We start from the raw sequence: 21938 nt of genomic DNA, 5'->3' as shown, positions 1-21938 counted from the left end.
CATCCACTGGTATTGAGAAAAGTCAACATTTGTGTTAGTTACAAATGGCAAAAAAGAACTGTCAGATGTCACATGAAATGCTTTTAACCTTCAAAACAGATTCAGACACACACACACACACACAAAGTATAAATATTATCCAGTTATTCAATCGTATGGCATAAAACCATGCAGATACAATTCAAGAGCTTCAGCAGCATCAAGATTAGGTTACTTTTTTCCAGTCTTCAGCACTCCAGTCTACACCCATGATAGCCTTAGATTCATGTTTTTAGATGAATACTGTACACCAAGAACTGACAGGTTAAGTGGATCCCACCCACCTGTTAGTGGGTGGGATATATTAGGCAGCAAGTGAACATTTTGTCCTCAAAGTTGATGTGTTAGAAGTAGGAGAAAGAAAGAATTTGAGCGAGTTTGAGAAGGGCCAAAATTGTGATGGCTAGGCAACTGGATTAGACAGGGTGTCCATGCTGAACCCTTGTGTACCAACAAAAGTGGACATGTGAGCATCAGAACTGGAACAATGGAAGGCCTGGTCTGATGAATTCCGTTTTCTTTTACATCATGTGGATGGCCAGGTGCGTGTTTGTTGCCTCCGAGGGAAACACATGGTTCAAAGAATGCACTATGGAAAGAAGCTAAGCTAGCGGAGTCAGTGTCATGCTTTGGGCAATGTTCTGCTGGGAAACTTTGGGTCCTGCCATCCATGTGGATGTTACTTTGACCCATACCACCTACCTAAGCATTGTTACAGACCATGTCTACCCTTTCACCCTATCCCTGATGGCCTCTTTCAGCAGGATAATGTGCTGTGCCACCAGGCAAAAATTGTTTATGGTACATATATATACATATACATACAGTATATAAACTATATACAGTAGATAAAGTAAAGGAACAAGTGGCAAAATGGTGTATGAGGGGGAAGGCAGATATGAGTGATACTTCTCACTGTACACTCACCCTGCCAACAGTGATATGTGAGCATGTAGGTACAGAGACTGCAGGAAAGATAACGATAGAGAAAGAGCAGTACAAATAAAGGGGAACACATTGCTAGTTGGTTAATGTTCCTGATTAATGTGTTTGCTTTGTTACTCATGCAGTTTATACACAGCCTCACCTATCTCAAAATCCTCCACATTTCACATTTTCCAACCATGGCGTACAAACCTATTCCACTCTGCCTGCTTCTACCTTTACTCCATTTTACAGGTATGGTAATATTAACATGCTAATTAGACAGATTATATAAACCGTATGAATGTAACCTATATGATGTTTTGTTGGCTTGTTTCTTGATAAGCTCATGGCGTGGACATGGCAGAAAAGGACTCTGCAAACCCCCAGCTTAATGTCAATGAACCCTGTGAGTAACAGCAACTTTCAGATTGTGTGTGTGTGGATTTAATACTCTAAAGAAAAAAACAAGGCTTAAATTTCTGAACAGATGAAGATTTGACTAAAGCATTAACCAGACACGAGTATGTATTTGTTGCCCAGGTTCATCTGTTTCCTAATAAGAGGACAACGACTACACTTGTAATAAGTGACACAGGAAATTATTATTATTATTTTTTGTCAGTAGCCAGTGTTTTAGATTCAGACGGATAACTTGGTCTAAAATACAGATTAAACGACACTGACTCGCTTGTTAGCATACAGTGTAGTATAATAGTTATAAAACAGTATAATATAGCAGTCATATCCTGTTCTTATCAAAGCAAGGTGAATAAAGCTACATTAATCATTCTGAAGGAACTCTGCGCAATTATATGATTCAGGCAATCAATTCAGTTCAGTTAGATTTTTATGGCGCTTTTAACAATGGAGCTTCACAGGAGTATAAAAACTCAGGATATGAATTTAAAATGGAAATTTATCCCTAATGAGCAAGCCAGAGGCAATGGAGGCAAGAAAAACTTCATGAGATGATCAGTTAGGTGACCTGCTAATTTTAAACATCGTGGCCTGCTGTTGTTGTAGATGTGGATACATAAATGAGTAACATAATATGTATCACTGACAAGACTGAAGATTGTATTATGGTCAACAGGACTGAAGTTAATCTGAACATAAATTTTCACACAAATGAGAGTCGATACTATCGCTAGAGAAAAACTGATGCACTGACTGTACATTTACTGGACCAAAGCAGCTCAGATTAATTAATTGATGTAAAGACAATTATATTTCTCCTTAGTGTCAATATTCATTTTAATCAGAATTTTAACTCACAATTTTTGTAACATTTAATATTTTTGAGTTTGATATTGTAATATTGCTTTAATTTCAGTTAGAGATAATTCAGTAGCATCGTGTTTTGTTGTCATGTAGTAAAAAAAAATGATTAAATGCTAATATAGTTTACCTCTAAAATGCTGCAAATAGGCATTTACAGTTCATAGATCACAAACCTATGAAAATCAGTTAGCTATGATAACTGTGTAAAGTCAATGATCAGTAAGCTACGACAGTGTTACTATATGTTAATATACACTCACTGAGCACTTTATTAGGAACACCCTTACACCTACTCATTCGTGCAGTTATCTAAACAGCCAATCATGTGGCAGCAGTGCAATGTGTAAAATCATGCATATATAGGAAAAGAGCTTAAGGTAATGTTCACAACAGCCATCAGAGTCTCTATCTTTGCTGATGGTTGCGTCAACAGGCGGGAGGAGGTGGTGTAATGGTGTGAGGAATATTTCCGTCATGCACTATGGACTGTTAATATCGATTAATCATAGCTTGAATGCCACAGTGTATGTGAGTATTGTTGCTGACGGTGTTCATCCCTTCATGGCCACAATCTTCTAATGGCTTCCAGCATGATAATGCACCATGTCACAAATCTAAAACTGATTTCATGAACATAATGAGTTCAGATTAGTGGTCTTCCCAGTCACAGCATGAACTTATACCTAAAAAAATCTGTGTTTATGCAGATGGATATTAGATGACAATCTCATCTCGAGGAATCCATGAAATGAAGAATTGAGGCTGTTTTCCGAGCAAAACGAGGTCCTAACCAGTATTAGTGTATTAGTATTCCTAATAAGTTCTAAGTGAGTGTAATACATGAAAAATACCCATGGAGCCATTGTTCTGTCATTAAATGTACCTCAAGATGATGAACAGTTTCAGCAGAAATTACAAAAAAAAAAAAAAAAAAAAAGAACACCAAAATAAAGCACGGAAAATAAAGACCTCTGTTATTTTATTTCAGCTGGACCACTGGGTGTGACCATTTTTGGTCCTAATGCAGTGACTGTTGGAGTCCCATGTAGCTATGTATGTATTGCTGATTGCTCACCTAGCTGCAATTACACAATTGGTGTTGATGACCAGACTGGAGCTGGCAACGAGATACAATTTACCTTAAATCAGTGGGTGAAGTCCAAAAAGGTGACCTGTACTGCAACAAACATAGTCACCGGAAAATCCGCCACAACCAGGAAAACCCTGCACATTTTCGGTATGATGTCATTATGTTGATCTGCTTAATAGAGTCACTTACTTCTCATTATGAAAAGTAAAGGTTGTTGTAGTTTTTGAATGCAGCTTACGTCGGTTATGTTGTGCACTGATTTTGCTTCCCAGAGGGGCCTGTAAATGTCATAATCAATGGGCCACAGACTTTGACCCCAGGTGAAGATCAGCGTTTTCTGTGCAGTGCGACCTGTATACCCTCCTGCACTTACACCTGGGTTGTTGATGGAGATCCAGTTTCTGGCTCTGGGGATGAAGTAGTAATTAAGGCACCTCCAGAGGCCATTTCAGGAAAAATCGTCTGCAAGGCCACAAACAGTGCGTCTGGTTTGTTCGCAGCAGCGGTCAGAAAACTAAATGTTACACGTAAGTGATGTTAGATTTCCAGTAGGTACATGAAAGGTCTCTCTGCTTGGACATTTGTCAAATGATTCAAAGCAAGCATTTTGCCTGTCTCAAAGAACAAGTTAGGACAAATGTTTACATACACCTAAGATAATACTATCTGAACTCTTTTTAACAAGCGCATACCTTTTATATTATCATACATATCTAGTCATAAAACGCCATTTGACCTCTTGACAGCACTGACAGACCTGGTGGAACTCAGTCAGTTGGTCCTCCTCATTTTCAGTTCAGTCATTTTTTAGACAAGTTTAATTTAACATTCTGGCTGTTTTGAGGCATTGCTTCAGTGTTTCTAGATAATCCTCCTTCTTTACTGAAGTGCACCAGTCAGTTGAGTTGGCCTCACCCTTTTTCCTCCAAACATAGAACTGATAATTAGACCAGAAAGCATTCCTTTAAAAAAAGGGATCTTCATTCCTTCATCAGCTATAAACTTCAGCCTCGCTTTTTTTTTTTTCTTGCAATAAGGGCTTCTTCCTTATCTGAAAGCCTTTCAGGCCACCAGTGAATATACAGTTTGGTGCCTGATGCCAACAAAACCTTCATCAGTTTTTTTAAGACTAAAGTTCGTTCATGACTTGTTTTTGCCACTTAACTGAATGAGGTGAATGATGTGTAGTCCCGAGATTTTTATATTTCAGTACAATTGCTTGTACATGTGCGTGTGGTACTTTCCACTGTTCTTGTGGAAATCTACAGTATTTTTCTGGAGTTGATTTGATTTTTACCAGAGAATCAAGGGGAAATAAACCTTGGCTTTAATACAAACACCGGTGCAATCCCTAATTCACTCTTAATTATGCCATTGGCCAATGAGAAGCTTTTAAAATGTATTACATCAATTTCTGGAATCTTCCAGACTGTGTAGAGAGTCTGTATATAATCGTTGGACTGGTATACCCACTGCAGTTCTGAAATAGAAATGTGAAACACTTGAACATCTTCAGGTGGATGTAAACCTTTGGCCTTAACTGCATTCAGTCTCTGAAAGTGATTCTTGGAATCGATCATCATTTTTTAATGCTTGACGTTTATTTCCCCCAAAAAATAATTTCATACACAATAATCCTCTAAGTAAATTTAAGGCCTGGTGAAGTGCCTTTTTTTACTGTCACAAGTTATAGTCCAAAGCCATATAGAAATACTGCAAGTGAAAGTCTAAAAACATACCACATGTGCGATGTATTCGCACATTTTTTTGGCCTACAGAAGAGTTTATGTTTTTCTCAGAAATGATTATTTATGACCATGTTTATGTTGCAATTTTATTTTCCAGAAAGCTATCCGTCCTCAGCTGACAGAGTGGAGTTGCTGCCAACACTGGTGTTTGCAAGCATTATACAGTTTGGTATAATGGTTAGATTATGACCAAGTAGAAGACATCACTGTTTATGGGAAGAGAATTGTGTTTTAAATCTAATATTAACTCAGTAATATCAATCTGGACATAAAACAACTGAATCCTGATTTCCAAACTGGGCTTTTTATATAGTTAAAAAAAAATACATCAACAGTTTCATGGAAGCCAACAAACGAAATGAAAATCACTGTCAAATATGTTTAATTCATTTATCTCTAGATTTGAGGTATAAGATGATAGACACTCAAACATTTGGGACTCAACAGTGACAGACAAGCCTGTCTAGAAGACAAGCCAAGTCAAAAACTGTCACTAATACAGAGTCCAGTTCTTCTCCTCTGTCCCTCCACAACACAGAAGTTATACTCCATATTTCTTCTTTAAGGTTTGGACTGAATCATCCTCCAGTCCAGCATGTGAAATGCACTGAAACAGCTCCTGTAATACTGGAGGGGGGAAATGAAGAAATTTAATTAATATCCTGTATTTACCGGGACATTACAGCATATAAAATATTAACAGAAAGAAGATGAAGCATGTTGGTTAAGGAAGGATGCATACATTCTGCTAATGTACATGTGCTATCATTATGTAATGCAGATTTTCCACCTGTATCATTAACGATGAGTGTTAAAATGGCCAAGGATTTCTGTAACGCACTAATGTAATATAAAGTTGCTCACTATGACATTGAAGTGGCTGCATGGATTATTGTGTTGTGTGAATATAAAATGTTCTGAAACTGACATTTGTTTGTATAAATCACAAAGCTATAAAAGGGGGTCAGTTATTACATACATCTGTGTGTTTGCTGTTAAAATGCAATTCTGAGAAGGATTTCCACTAGATGTTGGAGCGGGGATTAGTGATCATTCAGCAAGAGCATTAGTGAGATCAGACACTGATGTTGTAAGAGTGAGGAGGTCTGGGGTTCAGTCGGTGTTCCAATTCATCCCAAAGGTGTTCAGTGGGGTTGAGTCAGAGTCAGGGCTCTGTGCAGGACACTCCAGTTCTTCCACTCCTTAACACCTTAACACACCACGGAGCTCAGGGGCTTTGTGCATTATCTTAGTTCCAGTGAAGAGAGATTGTAATGCTTGAGGTATCACTTTATCTCACAAATGGCTGTATTGATCTGTTTGTCATAAATGTATGGTCATATAGTATATATTGCTGTTAATATCTGTTGCTAGACACAATGTGTCTACACCATACATCAGAATGACCATGTGACCACTAATGCACAAGACATCCGGCAGCAGACTATTCTCAGCACATACTGTGTGTAGAGTTGGCAGGATAAAGTCCAGCAACAAAGTAGTGTCTAATAAAATGACCGATATGAACACACAGTGATTAAAATGGTGCCATACTAGATACCCATGTGCAAGTGGCACACAGACACACAACCGTATCAGTGTCACTACTGTAGATCTAAGATAATCACTCAGCATGCAGGTTTACTTAAGAGCAGAAGAGGAAATTGGATACTTGGCTATTTGTCAAAAACAAAAAAAAGCTGCTGACTGCCAATAATGTATTAACATCCACTAAGAAAGTGTATGGGCACACAAAATATATACAACTGCAACACTATTTATTAAAAAAATAAATAAAATAAAATGGAAAACTAATGACTGGAAAGGTCTGTGCACATAATGAGATTAATTTATCAGGAAAAGAGCAATGTCCTTGTAGGTTTGGTCTCCAATATTCTAAGGTCATTTCAAACCTTCAAAGTTTTTTATTCAAGCATTTGTAAAACTTCTTAAACATCTGTCTAAACCTTGTAACCAGCTATGGATTATAAGCGATAAGATTTCTAGCAGGTTCATTTAATGGAAGATTTGTTGTGTGATGAACAATTCATGAAGGCCCTAAAGAAACCAGCCTCTCCAGAGGGTTTATTTGGTGATTTCTGTGGCCAAATAAGCTTTATTTTGCTGCTTTTTTCCAAAATTTGCAAGTTTTTTTGTGCTTTGTTTTGTGGAAATGACTTGGCTGAATGTGTTGTGATTATGTCACATGATGCATAACGGCCCAAATCTGCAGTAATTCTGTGTTCATTTCTCTGATCGCAGAATACATCATATACTTTCATTAGACACAATCCAAAGGTAAGCTGAAAAAAATAACTGTGATTAATCTAAATATAGGACACACCTTGCTTTTCAGTCGATGACATAAACATGACTGCCATGTCAAATCTTCTCACAAGTGACAAGCTTTTCAGGATGGCCAATATGACCGATGGATCCTCATTTCTGAAGAACAACACATGAGTGAATTAGAGACAAGAAAGTCTTCGATATTTGAAATAACTAGTGATGGGACAGTATTATAAAGGGGTGATAACTATATATAATACACCACTAAAAGACAACAGCATGCACAACAAGAACATACATTATACGGACATCAGGAGGATTAGAATTTGTTGTACATGGTTGGATGATTTGAGTTTGACTTACTTAATGTAAAAACTCTGAAGCACTTTCAGGATCTTATTAAGTATATCAGGCTCCAGGGAGTTTTGGAAAATTGTTTGAAAAGCATCAGGCTGAATTTGCTGAAATAAAATAAAACCATCGTTACTGACACAATGAGACAAAATCATACTGTTTGTACATAATGTTCCATTCGTTTTAAACAACACCTACCTTCAAATACTGGTAGATAAGTTCAGGGTGATTACCGATCATTCTCAGATCTGATTCAAGCTGGAAGCTGTTAGTGGGAGGTGGAGGAATAACTTCAAGCTGGACTGAAGTGGACAACGATAATGTTTGGTCTGTTTTACTGGGATGTTTCTCCTCTTTGTGCAGGACATTTTGTTTGGCAAAGGAACCTCTATCTGGGGCTCTGAAATACAAGTTCAATAATACGATAATATTAATGCAAATTGTGCTTTAAGGTGTTTTGCTTGCATGATTTGGCACCACTTGTCATGATTTGGCACCACTTGTTCTAAGAGACAAAAAGGTCACTGCAAATCAATACAAACATCTTCTGACTGATCTCTTTGGAGGAGGGAGTGGTCTCTTCCAGGATGACAATGCTCCCATTCATGTGGCTGGGGTTTGAGGAGTATAAATATGATCCAAGTCTTATGCAATTGGCTCTAAATTGTCTATAATTCCAATTAGTTAAACAGAAGCCAGCCAAGTGCATGAAGATAAAATCTCCAAAAAACACTGAACATCTGTTTGATCTGCCAGACAACATTACCAGTAATTACCAGTGGCTCATATCTGGATGCTTTTCCTTCAGTGTTCTTATATGCTGGGCATTTTGACAGAATTCTCAGCAGAAATAAATCAGCGAGTACTCAGACTCTGAAGGTATTGATCTTGATATTACAAAGCCTATTGTGTTTTCACATTGATAAAAACCTTTGGAGAAAATCTTGGGATAACAGCTGTGTGGTATGGACTTACAAGGCAGATGGCTCTGATGGAGGCTGTGATAGCTCCTCTATCTTCTGGATCTTAGCACATGGGAAAGATGAGCATGGAGCGGCCTCACATTTCATCTCTGATGAAGAAGATGCACTGGATAATGTCCCACAGAGTGAAGAGCTTGCCTTGACTGTGACTCCCTGAGGTTCAGCTATAGGCATGAGCTTTCCACCAACTTCCTCGATCTCCATTCTTTTCAATGGTTTCTGTAGCACAAGAACAAGATCAGATTTGCAGACATTTTACATCATGCTGATTTTAGCTATCCTCTAAAAAGCATGGAACTCTCTATATTTACCTGAAATTGTTTGAGTAAATAAAGCATTGAATATAGAATGTTGGCTTCAGAAATACAGCAATCTCTATAATTTTATTTCTTTATCTAAAGAAGCTGTTAAATTGAGATTATTAGAGATTTACTGTGGATCTGAGGTGTTCTGGTTTGTCGATTGGCTGAACTGTTCTTCTTTGTGTGCCATCTGCTTGTTGCAGCCCAGAAGGCATCATCTCCTGAATAATATACAAACAATTTATTACATATTTATCAAGCCCCTAGTTGGGAGAAATAAGTCTCTAACAGGGCTTGAAAAAAAAGCCCAAAGTAATAACTTTAATATTCTTAATAACAAAAGGAAGCATTTCAGTTTTATGGGTATAAAAAAACTTTTCATCACAATGACTGCAACTGGAGAATAAAACAAATATCATTCTTCTGAGTGCTTGTACAGTACTGACATTATTCTGTTAATTACAATGTAGTTTTAATGTTGTTAAATTGTAATTACTGTTCTTATTGTAGTTACCATGCTGAGTTTTTTGAGTTCGTTCATGGCTTGCTTGTTTCCTGGTTCGAGCTTCAGAAGCTCCTTAAAATCTACACAGAGAAATGAATGATGACACCGTTAACGTCGTAACACCTTAATTAGAGTTACATACACTCTAACCTTTAGAAGCATTTCAAAATCACTTAAGTATGTGGAAAAATGACCATCATGTGTTAGTCTCATTCAAGATTTATTCCCCTTGTGTTTGCTATTATAACACCTCCCACTCTCCTGTGAAGGCTATCCACTAGATGTTGGAGCGTGACTGTGGGGATTAGTGATCATTCAGCATTAGTGAGATCAGACACTGATGTTGTAAAAGTGAGGAGGTCTGGGGTTCAGTCGATGTTCCAGTTCATCCCAAAGGTGTTCAGTGGGGTTGAGTCAGAGTCAGGGCTCTGTGCGGGACACTCCAGTTCTTTTACTCCAGTTTTAACACACCATGTCTTCATGGAGCTCAGGGGCTTTGTGCATTATCTTAGTACCAGTGAAGGGAAATTGTAATGCTTGAGGTATCGCTTTATCTCACGAATGGCCCGAAGGTGTTCAGTGGGGTTGAGTCAGAGTCAGAGCTCAGTGCAGGACACTCCAACCTTAACAACCGTTTGGAGAAGGCCCACATATGGGTGTAAAGGACAAATGTCCACATACCTTTGGCCATATAATGCATAAATAATGAATTCTATTAAAAGAATTAAAGTACAAGACATAGAACATGTTAATTTTGATTTCCTTTACCAATAAAAGACAGTGAGGCAGAATTACCCATTACTGGCAAAAACAAAGTACTGCACTTAAATATTGATAGTAAATACTAAAAAATGATGAATTACATTTGATAAAATGAATTCTAACCTGCTTTGGCATCAGAAAGTCTTCCCAGGGCCACCCTGGCTGTGCCACGGCGAGCAAAAGCTTTTGAGTAAGTGTTGTCTAGACCAATTGCCTTGGTGCAGTCTTCTTCTGCCTCAGCATACCTGCCCAACACACACATGCGTGCACACAAGGATATATGCTTTATTTGTGAGTCTATCCTTTGTACATTTTTGGTCAAATTAGACTACTTATGTAATTATTGAAAAAGTCAATGAAATGAAAAAGCACCTCTCAAGTTTGAGGTATGCCATGGCTCTGTTAGCAGCAAGCAGAACATTTGTGGCATCAGCCTCCATGCCTTTAGTGTAGCACTCGACAGCTGCCTCATATTTTCCCTCTTTAAAGTAGGCATTGCCCTATAAGAACATGAGAGAGCAGAATAACTTTTAATGAAGACAAACACTGTGTTTAATAATTAAGTGTATACAATTTTGCAAACGGCTTTATAGTGGGGAAAAAAAAGAGGAGAAGATGGGCTCACCCTGTCTTTTTGCACCACTGCCTCTTGCTTTCTCTGTTGTTCCTCCTCCAACTGATTCGGTTTTACAGCCTCGGTAAGCGGCACCTCAGCCACCGTCTTCTCCATCTGCCCGTCTTCTTGCTTTTGGGATCCTAAAACCTGGGAGATGGAACATGATAAAGAATGTTAAGCCTCATCCTTTATGACGAACAAATATACAGGAACTTTTAAGACAAGAACCAACCTGGTTCAGTTTCTTTATCTCGTTCTGGGCATCAAGGTTCTCCGGATCCAACTTCAGAACCATTGCATAATCTTACAAATAACAATTATAATCAATCACTATTATTTAATGACAATGAGCAATTTCATATAACACAAAACAAATAATATGCAGGAACAGACACAGAACAAGAGCATCTCTCTGAACAGATGATTTCTGTTATACACTCTCACCTTCGAGAGAACCTTGAAGGTTTTGGAGAGCAAAGCGGGCAGCTCCTCTCCGGCTATAAGCTTTAACGTATTTGCCGTCCAGTGCTATGGCCAGGTTACAGTCCGACTCCGAGACAGCATACCTACCACATACAACATTCAATGACTTAAATGGAGACTAATAAACAATAACAAAGCAACAGTAACCACATAACATCTTGCATAAGAGCTTGTTTGAATTTGGGTACACACAGCCATGTGGAATCTTATTATATGCATTTTTCTAACCACTGGATAAGAAAAGAAAGAAAAAGAAAAAAAGGGCTAGTAAAGAGTTCAGTGTATGAATATGTCACACAGAATATCTGATGACAGTAGTGTTGTTTTTGCTCAGCTAAGTTTTTGCTTGCTAAGCTTCTAAATCTACATATGCATCACTAATTTATATAAACATTTAAATGAACTATAATATCTTATTCTGGGATTATCATATAAAGTTCACCAGGATTTTAAACTGCTATCTACCCTGTTAGTGTTACTCCAGGGTCTGATATGCTGACACGTGGCAATACTGGCAATAACCCTTGTTCCTTACTCAGACAGAGACAAAAAAAGCAACTAAATAGTTTTATAGAGGCACTGATATACCACAGTGTTATTAGTTAAAAATGCACCTTTTTTTTAGGACTGCAATGTAATTCCAGAAATTTTTTTATTGCCCTCCACAACTCCACAAGTTGATTAAGTACAATGACGCATAACAGCGGTTATTAAATCCAGTCCCAAGGACACAGTACACAAAAGTTTTTCCTAATGTAGAGATCTGAGGAACAAAACCTAAACCCAAAACCAAACCCAGATGTGTTGAGAGCAAAGAAAACTGTTCAGTGCCACAGGAATGGACTATATTCTGATAAACAATGCAAAGGGCATAAAGCTTAGCATTCTTACTTTTTAAGTCTGAAGAAGCAGGCGGCTCGGTTTGTGGGCAGAACAGGGCTGAATGGGTCAGCACTCATGCCTTTGGTATAGCACTCAATGGCATCATCATACTTTCCATCTTTGAAAAAATTGTTGCCCTGAGAAAACCATGAAATCAGGAAAAAAAAATCCTTGTAAAAAGTGAATAATAATCAATACTGCTCTGTATGTACAACATTTTGATTCCCTCAATCAAGTCCATAAGAACAACTACATTTATATATTTATGTGTCACTGACTGGTTCTGCTGAGATCTTTGTAATAAACTAAATATCTATCCATCCCTCACATAACACCTTTACCTTCTCCTTCTCCTTCATGGCTAGGTCTCTGTCCACTTGCACTTCCTCAGAGTCTGAGTCATTTGATTCACCTGCGCTGACTTCCTTGTCCATTGCCTCAAGGGCCTTCTCCTGTAAACATACAATTCTGATTTGTAAAACCAACAGGACCACAAATCCGATATCTTTAATTAGATGCCAAAACAGAACAGAATAGAGAAATGTATTACCACATCGAATTTGTCCCAAGATTTGTAGTCATATGATTTAATTCTTTGTGCTGGCTTCTCCTCCCCTTGTCCATTCTCAGCAGTGACTTTACTTCTGACCTTACGCTTCTTCTTGAAATCTTTGTTTCTTACAGGTGGGAGAGTTTTCTGTGGTGTGACGAAAACATTCAGAAAGCCATGTCAAGCTGGGTGGCAGAAATAAAACTAGCCAGCAGCACTTACTGTGTTTATGCTTATTGGGAATTACATAATTACTATTACAAAAACCACAGGCCAAAAGGTGTCCTTTTTTTTGTTTGTGTGAGGTTACATTTCTTTTGACTTATAAGAATAACATAATGATATGGAAGTAAAGTGGATATTACGTACCTGAGACTCTGCTAGGTTTTCTGTACGAAGCTCTTCATCTTTTTTCTTCATGTCCTCTTCCCAGCTATCAAGCTCTTTCATAAAGTTATGAAGATCCTCTGCATTTTGACGCATCTGCATTTGCAGCTCCACGGCTTTGTTGGCAGACATGATGCCGATATTGTGTCAGTCTGAAACAGAACAACATAGTAGACAAATATTAACACATAACCAATTATTTTTCATAAACAAATGAGCTGTGTTGTGATTTGCATGAGGATTTAAATTTTGCAGTGAAGACCATAATGAGCTTTGAGAGCCTCAGGACGACAGAAACCCGAAATCTGAATGGATACAGATTTTAAAACTGTATTTTTCCACAATATCTGTCATGGCTCATGTTTTTAGCCTGTATAAGCAAACCATGGGTGGAAAAAAAAACCCCTCTTTTCTGTCCATGCACTGACTGCTACTGGTTAATCTGACTGAGTCTCCATGTGAGGTGAAGCTGAACACTGAACACGCCTGGTGTCTTGGTTACACACGGGCACGAGCGAGACACAACTCGGCTTTAAAAATCTCACCCAAAATATTCAGCTCATTTGCCAATGACACATTTCTACAGGAAACTTGGGCAGATGCTGACATTTTTCTGTCACCCATGTGAATGATTTTGGACTATATCTCACATTTCTAAAAGTGAAGGTTCATTTAAAAGTGAGTTCCTAATCAATTCTTGACACAGCATGGTTTATTTGAGGTATTTGGTATTAGAACCCTTGTACGCAGATCCCCGGAACGATTGCCTTGAATTATCTCATGTTACAAAACTATAACACAGGATACTCTGAGTTCTGTTCATTAATTCCTCATTTTGAAAGTATGTAATTGAGCTCCTATTTATCACACGATACTATCTTTTCATTTTATCCTTATTCTGTGTTTATAATCATTCATATAAATTTGCTATGATTAGCAAAATATGACATAAGGGTACACAATATAGCCAAAAGTATATGCACCCTGGCCATCACACCCATATGTAGCTCTGCTCCAAACTGTTGCCACACACACTATTATATAGAGTCTTTGCATGCTGTAACATTATAATTTCCCTTCACTGGCACTAAGAGACTCAAACCCTGTTCCAGCATGACAAGGCTGTGGAGGAATTATTACTATTTATTATAACAGGAAATGAGGACTACATCTGAATTGACATGATAAACAAAGCACACATAAATGTAATGGCCAGGTGTCCATAAATCTTTTGACCATATAGTGTAACAAGGTTGAAGACTACAAATAAATAATGTCTTTTTTCCCTTTCGTAAAAGAAATATGCACGTGACTGCCTGATTTACAAAAGGTATACCTAAAAAGCTAATTATAATTTCAGAGATAAGTTAAGTACTTTCTATATACATGTAATAGACAGTTTATTACAGCTCTCATATTTTCATTAAACGCCAGAGCATTAAATCATCAATATATACAGATCAGGTCTTAAAGCAACCACTTTCACAACACTGGAAATTGTGTTTAAAGACACGACACCAGGACAAGAGACTAATAAAAATAATAATGATAGTAGTAACATATAATACACGCAAATAATACACATAATTTGTCTTATTAATTAAAGCACGCGCAGTTCTGTGACTGATCTCGTGCCTAACTGGAAAAAGCGTGACGTTTGCCTCGCGAGCTAGCTCTGCTAATAATTTCACAATATACAGATTAATACATTCACTAATACGGCACCACAAAAAAAGATAACCTCAAAATGATATTTCCATACCTTTCAATTCTCAAAATAAAACAAAAGCACAACTCCCATCCAAGTTGGAACTCAGTGCTCAGATGATTTATTCCTGTTTGTGTACGGCGCCATGACAGCCAAGTCCCAGCATGCTTTGCGCTTGAACTTTTCTCGAAACAGCTATTCGACACATTTGCGATACCGCTGATTCAATACACCGCTTCGATGTGTATATCAGGAGTTTACACTTTTATTGGCTCATTTCTAGACATCCAAGGTCAATATGAGCTTATGAGTATACCTTCTTTTAAACGTAATGCAAATCATTAGTAGTTTGGTTTCGTATTACCGGACTGATTCAAACGAGTCGACACTGATTCCTTGTTCAATTGATCAACCGATGCACTTTGCTGGCAGTATGAAGAGTAACAGTGAGTTAAAATAGGTTGGAAAAAATATAAATGTTTGCGATAATTAACCCGAGAGCTGTTTATTGGTGAAACGGAACCAGTAATAAATAAACCATGGTCTATCTATTTCGAAAAAGCGTCTATAAATGCAGTACACGACAGTGACATCTAGTGGCCAAAACGCTGAACTGCACTTAGTCATCTACTGCGTCTACGCTGCAGTGGGGTGTTGAGTTCCAGTGCTTCACAAATACCTCAGACGGGTGGAAATCCCCATTATTGTTATATTATTATTATTATTATTATTATTATTATTAAATAATAAGCAAATATGACGAAATCTATTATGAAAGAATCAAAACAAGTATGGTTACCCAATAACCAATCGGGGGTGGTTAAGGCTCTGGGTCGTTGACTGGAAGGTCGCGGTTCGAGCCCCAGCACTGCAAAGCTGCCTCCGTTGGGCCCTTAAGCAAGGCCCCTAATTCACCCTGCTCCACAGGCGCTGTATCATGGCTGACCCCGCCCTCTAACCACAACCCCCAAGGATGGGATACACGAAGAAAGAATTTCACTGTGCAGTAATGTGTATGTAACAAATAAAGAGAACTTAACTTGAACTTCAAATCTTTTATTACTTTATTTATTTACCAAATTATAAATTCATTTTCTTTATTTAAAAATACCTAGCTTCTAAACACTATTTCATAACACACAGTATACTGTATGCCTCATATAGCTCTTATAATACATCTCTTATTACTTATCTCATATTGTATTTCACACATACATCTCCTGAGACAGGACAATCTGTCCATTACCACTGCTCACTATAGACTCTTACACTCCAATTCCCATTTGCACATATTGGACATGGCTATGCATGTATATTCTATTGCTGTTGTCACTGTCCCTGAGCACAGCTTTGGAACTTTGGAGGCCAGGAGAACTCCTAGTGGAGATGTCTTTCCCCTTACATAAGTGCTAATGAGCCTACGAGCCTCTACACAGATGCCATCCACGTAGTGGAGGATGGACATGGCTTTGAGGAAGGATATCTTGGATTTGTGTAAGGACAGCTGATGGGGGGATTAATTATCTGCCATTCAACTAGTCAGAACAGAAAAACACATCCTCTAACCCTGTTTGCTATGCAAATCATTTAATCAACATCACATAACATTAGCAGAAGAATTGTTCACATAATAGCTGAAAAATTCACATCATTACAGAATTCTGCCATGATTGGAGCGTCAGCATAATTGCTGTGTAGTAGAAAGTCCTTACATTTATTATACAGTCTTCATCTTACTTGGTGTGTGTGTTGTTCCCAGTAAACCAGAATAATGAATAATCAGATGTGCAAGAAACCTTAAGTCAGTCATGCAAATAAAACCTGTACAATTTAGCTGTATATAAGAATAGGAATCATAAGACAAAGAGGAAAAGGAAATGGAAGAGCACCCAGTATTTCAAATAACTTAGCAGCTAAATAGAAATAAGTACTCTGTTAATGAAACAATATAATGCCCTAAATAATTGTTTCAAAAGAGAGAGGAAAAATAAAACATAGCTACAAAGGAGAATGAGATGGGGGGACGACGACAAATATTTCTGACAGTGACACTGCAATAGGTGATATACAAATGATGTACAGAATATAGATAATCTACCCCATCAAATTAATATTATTAAACATTGTGCCTTTGAGGTCACAGTGACGTTCTCACTGAAAAGGGCACCATTTAAACACAGCTTGATCATAATCCTCTCCAAAGATCTCTGTTTTGGGTTAATCAGTCTCTCTTACAAGTAACTGCTGCCTCCTAGTGGCTTATTAATAAATTACAACAGAGCAGTACTCATAAGTGTATGTAATTATAAATAATATAGATATTAAATATATTACATATAGATATTTTTTTAATTGATAAAATTGCACCATATATTACCTTTATATATTTCAGGCACAGATGTTCTCAAGTATATACTCACAAAGGACTTAAAAATAAATTAAATTATAATATATAATAAAAATAGCCAATTGAAACTAATAAAAATAATAATTTATTATTATACTATTATAATATATTATATTTGTTATTATGTTTAGTTAATAATAGCTGAGATGATTTAAAATTCTGTTCTCTGGCACCATTTTTATTCTGGGTCTTCCTATTTAAAAACATATTTCAGAAAGCATTAGATAGCATTTAATATAATTCACAATTTATTTAATATAATGTAACAAATCACAGGATGAATTAAATAGGCAAGTGGACTACATAATAAAATAGCAAGCTGCATGAATTCGGTCTTATATTTCCTTTTATTCACACCGGTGTGTGACTAACTCCACTTTATAAGTTTGCATAGTATCGGTCCCTGTTCTCGAAATCTCTGTGGGCGAACCTGGCGTCTTTTTTGCTGTGTGGTATACGGCCAAAAGGTTCATGATCGCTGTAGCAACTGTCAAACACCTCGTCAACTGTTTTCACCGCGTCCTCTTTGCTGATCTTCCGCACGGCGAGGATGGAGCGTGTGGCACGATCCCGCACACACTCCTATATCAGAGAGGAGAGATGTGGTTAGTGGCGACACACAGATTTGCTGCTTTTTTGCCCCCATCAGGTTAGCTTACCAGGGAAGACTACTCTTGACAGCACTTCTATGCTAGCGAGATTTAAAGTGTGAGGGTTCAATAATTAACATGGCTTTTTAAACACATGCATTAGTTACTGGGACTGACTGTCACAGTGTTATCTGAGCTCTTACTGAGATGTGGACACCTCAATTAGTAATGCTCGGGGTTAAGAGAATAATAGAGTAGAATAGCCTTTTATTTTGTCACATATACATTACAGCACAGGTCAATTTCTTCTTCGCATATACCAACTTTGGAAGAGCACAGGGTCAGCCATGATACAGTGACCCTGGAGCTGAGAGAGGGTCGAGGGCCCTGCTCAGGGGCAGCTTGGCGGTGCTGGGGCTTGAACCCCGATCAACAACCCAGAGCCTTAACCACTTGAGCTATTTATTCATTCAGCCATAAATATTCACTTACAAATATTCATTCATGCACCTAGCTTTTATAAACATTACAGCGTGTTCATTTGGCAGTCCTATACAAAAGCTGCTACATTTTTTTTTTTTTTTTACAAAAATGCTTAGTGAAAGATGATAGACTTTTTCTAAGACCCATTAACACTTACCCGTCACAGGCCAATCCTAATTTTTTGATTTTCCAGTCCGATTTTCAGCTTCTCAATACTTTTAATGATTCTATACACTGGGCCTCATTTACCAATCTTTTCATACAGTTGTGTGTCAATTTTTGTGTAAGCAAGACAAACAAATATCATTCACTGGATTTACAAAAGTTTTAGAACGGCTGAATCTCTTAATGACAAAATAGGAGCACAAATAGAACACGAAGGGGTTTTTTCCCCCAAATGTATTGGATTACCGAATTTCTAGAGTAAACCTCTGTATGATCGAGCAGAAATCTGTTTGTATCCAGACTGCTGAATTGAAGCCCAATGTTTTAAATATTTTTATTTAGCTAAATTATTTTACAGAAATTCTGCAGGATAGACACCTTACCTGATGATGCTTTTTGAGGCCAAAATTAAACCTAGCGAGTTCATTGCTGAATGAACAGTCTCCACTCAGACTGGCTGCCCGGATCTAAGAAAAAAAGGAAAAAGCATATTTTAAATTCTTTAAATAAAAAGTGACTGATAACAGCATTACTACTACAAGCCCATCTCACCTCTGAACACGCCAAGTGCTTGAAGTTATTGAACCAGTCCACGTGTGCACGACAGTGATCAAACGCATGGATGAGCTCGTGTGTGACCACTCTGTTCATGTGAGCCTGTTGATGAATGTTGTTTTGACACAAGACAATCTGCAAAAAATGACAAAAATGTTTTAATCTCTCAGTGATGTTGAACTGGACGTTATTAATGTTTGTATTTACATAAAATGATTACCACTAATTACAAAATAATCCTGCATACAGTTCTCATAATACAGTTAATGATGATAATAATAATAATAATAATAATAATAATAGTTATTGTTATAAATATATAAATGATATATAAATAATAAATTAAATACAATTTTTTTTAGTTTATAAATGTTTTCCTTCATTATTTCTTTTTATTACAATTGTTTTTATTGTTACTATATTTATAGTAATATTCAGATCAATAATTTATCATGTCACATATGACCACTATAAAGCAGCTTTAGTTCCTCTCACTTGAGATGTTGTGGCATCGAAGCCACCGCTCACAGTTCCATCACAGTCCTCACAGGAGAAATGTCTGTCTTTGTACACTGCACTGAGAAGACACAATTTTTAAGTCAGATGTCTAAAAACCACGGTCACTGGAGCAGTAAGTTACTGCAATGACAACACATACCAGCCCGAGTTCTTCAGGGCGCCGAGAAGAACTTTTGCATATGGATCTGAAAGAGAAAGAAGGAAGAAGTAAATGGGAAAATGTATATTTGCTTATCAGAGCAATGGTGAAGTTGATCTATTGAGCAATAACTGAAAAAAATGTGTGTTTAAATCCCAGGACTGCCATAAAACCACTCTGCACCAGTGATGCTTTTGGATGAAGGATGGCATCTGCATAATAAATGTACAATGATTTGCTGGGCAGTGAATAAAAATACACACATCACAAATCTTTGTTAACACTATACTCTTGCTAATTTATTAGTAATATGACTGACTTTTTAAGAATGGGTCTCCTGAGGCCACAGCTGAGCAGGCCAAACATCTACATCCATCCTGTATTTAATACACATTAGCCTGATCTTATAGTAGATGATGCACGTTTCCATTCAGCATGATAAGAACTTTACCTTTTTATTCATTTCGTAAAAATAAAGTTTTCTCGTTGTTTCCATGACATACACCTAAGGCATTCAACATTCAAACCAGCCCTAGTCCCTTTTTCCAGCAAAACAGCTACACAACATGATGCTGCCATCACCACGCTTCACTTAGACTGATGTTCTACAGATTAAAAGCCTCACCTTCCATCCTCCATACAGTACATAAAGTTGATCATTTTGGCCATTTTGTTTTATCTGACCAGAAACTTCGCAATGCTGGTGATCCCTTGCAAACTTCAGTTTGTTTTCATTCTGTGCTAGTCTTAGAGTAGGGGCTTCTTGCTTGCCATGGAGATGTCAGACTCTTTTAGTGGTGGATGTACATAGCTGAGGTCAGCACGGTGACTTAGGGGTTAACACTGTTGCCTCACTGGGTTCGAATCCCGGGTTCGAACAAGCAGGGGCCTTTCTGTATGAAGTCTGCATGTACTCCGGTTTCCTCTCACAGTCCAAAAAACATGTACATTAGGTTGATTGGTAATTCTAAATTACCCATAGGAGTGAGTGTGAGTGTGTGTGGTTGTCTGTCTATATGTGTGGCCCTGTGATGGACCGATGACCTGTCCAGGGTGTACCCCTGCCTTTTGCCCAATGTGTGCTGAGGCTCCAGCAGATCCTAATTAGAAATAAAGCGGGTATAGAAAATGGATGGATGGACATAGCTTGGATTCCAAAGTAATGTCCGTCATATACAGCCAATGGGTCCTTTATTTGTTTATTCATTTTTTTTAAAGAACATGATGGGAGATCAGGTGTGATCAGAGGCATGACAAGGGATCTTTGTAAAAACGCTCTCTCTCTCTCAGACACACACACACACAGACGTTTATTGCTCTATAATCTGCACTGACTTTTGTACCAAGCTAAATCGGTGTTTATTCATGTACACAATCACCAGCTCGTATCTGACTTACTTGTCTCCACTGCAACATGCAGCATAATCTGACATTTGTGGCTGAAGGTGAACAAGCTTTCCCCAATGGAGCCTTTCTGGTACTTGCTCTTCTTTCTTTCCGGAAACAAGTTGTAGCCATAATCGTCATTTTGCTCTTTAGTCTGATCCATTGATCTCTTTAACGCGTTCGCGCACCTCCAGAGAAAATATTGTATCCTACCGCCTGGGAGTCGAGGTCATGGTTCCGTGTTGGTCACGTGGTCAGTAGCAGAGAAAAGTCTAAAAGAGGTGATGCCGAAGAGCTTTTCTGATAGGCGATAGAGAGGCTCAAGCGTCCGCCATCTTTGATATTTTGGGGGCGGGGCATGTGACGTAACATGAAGGCGGAAATGAAAGCGTCCCGTTCATTTGACAAAGATATCAACATTTATTTTATTTTATTTTATTTTATTATATATATATATATATATATATATATATATATATATATATATATATATATATATATATATATATATATTTAGCTTGTCTGTCCAATACTGTGTAAATGTAAACACTATATATATTTTTAATATTATTTTCAATTTTGTGAAACGTTTATTTTTATGACTTCTGCATCAATGTCAATACAAAACATTTTATTTTTCCAAACATTACAAAATAAATAAATAAATAATTACATTTAATAAATAAATAAATACATAAACAAACAAACAAATAAACAAACAAACAAACAAACAAATAAATAAATAAATGAACAATCAATCAATCAATCAAACATACTAACAAATAAAT

The 21938-nt window shown here is 37.4% G+C and overlaps 3 protein-coding genes across 4 annotated transcripts; 1 reads left to right on the top strand and 2 right to left on the bottom strand.

The window, feature by feature from the left end:
- Nucleotides 1–1111: 1111 nt before the first annotated feature.
- On the top strand, nt 1112–5321 carry LOC131370439 (uncharacterized). The gene is made up of 5 exons (XM_058417779.1): nt 1112–1218; nt 1310–1372; nt 3236–3484; nt 3610–3864; nt 5183–5321. Exons 1-5 carry the CDS (start codon nt 1164–1166, stop codon nt 5272–5274), a joined length of 714 nt encoding a protein of 237 aa, XP_058273762.1. The 5' UTR covers nt 1112–1163; the 3' UTR covers nt 5275–5321.
- rpap3 (RNA polymerase II associated protein 3) lies at nt 4733–15111 on the bottom strand. Its single transcript, XM_058417778.1, has 17 exons — nt 14961–15111; nt 13181–13350; nt 12812–12958; nt 12603–12713; nt 12271–12398; nt 11341–11462; nt 11129–11199; nt 10906–11043; nt 10653–10780; nt 10404–10525; nt 9528–9598; nt 9145–9234; nt 8704–8930; nt 7927–8128; nt 7738–7835; nt 7430–7530; nt 4733–5712 (listed from the first exon to the last, which is right to left on the bottom strand). Exons 2-17 carry the CDS (start codon nt 13328–13330, stop codon nt 5627–5629), a joined length of 1992 nt encoding a protein of 663 aa, XP_058273761.1. The 5' UTR covers nt 13331–13350; nt 14961–15111; the 3' UTR covers nt 4733–5626.
- A 2432-nt stretch (nt 15112–17543) lies between these two features.
- atp23 (ATP23 metallopeptidase and ATP synthase assembly factor homolog) lies at nt 17544–21495 on the bottom strand. Of its 2 annotated transcripts, none has more exons than XM_058417830.1 (6): nt 21163–21495; nt 19765–19810; nt 19602–19683; nt 19104–19241; nt 18935–19018; nt 17544–17895 (listed from the first exon to the last, which is right to left on the bottom strand). In XM_058417830.1, the coding sequence occupies exons 1-6, from the start codon at nt 21311–21313 to the stop codon at nt 17692–17694; spliced, it is 705 nt and encodes a 234-aa protein (XP_058273813.1). In that variant the 5' UTR covers nt 21314–21495; the 3' UTR covers nt 17544–17691. The 2 variants fall into 2 exon arrangements, with proteins under 2 accessions (XP_058273813.1, XP_058273814.1); XM_058417831.1 differs by having other exon boundaries at nt 19602–19678; nt 21163–21256.
- Between the last annotated feature and the right edge of the window lie 443 nt (nt 21496–21938).

Source organism: Hemibagrus wyckioides, linkage group LG19, assembly GCF_019097595.1.
Source record: "Hemibagrus wyckioides isolate EC202008001 linkage group LG19, SWU_Hwy_1.0, whole genome shotgun sequence".
Taxonomy (NCBI): Eukaryota; Metazoa; Chordata; class Actinopteri; order Siluriformes; family Bagridae; genus Hemibagrus; species Hemibagrus wyckioides.
This window is presented reverse-complemented; position numbering and strand designations above follow the sequence as displayed.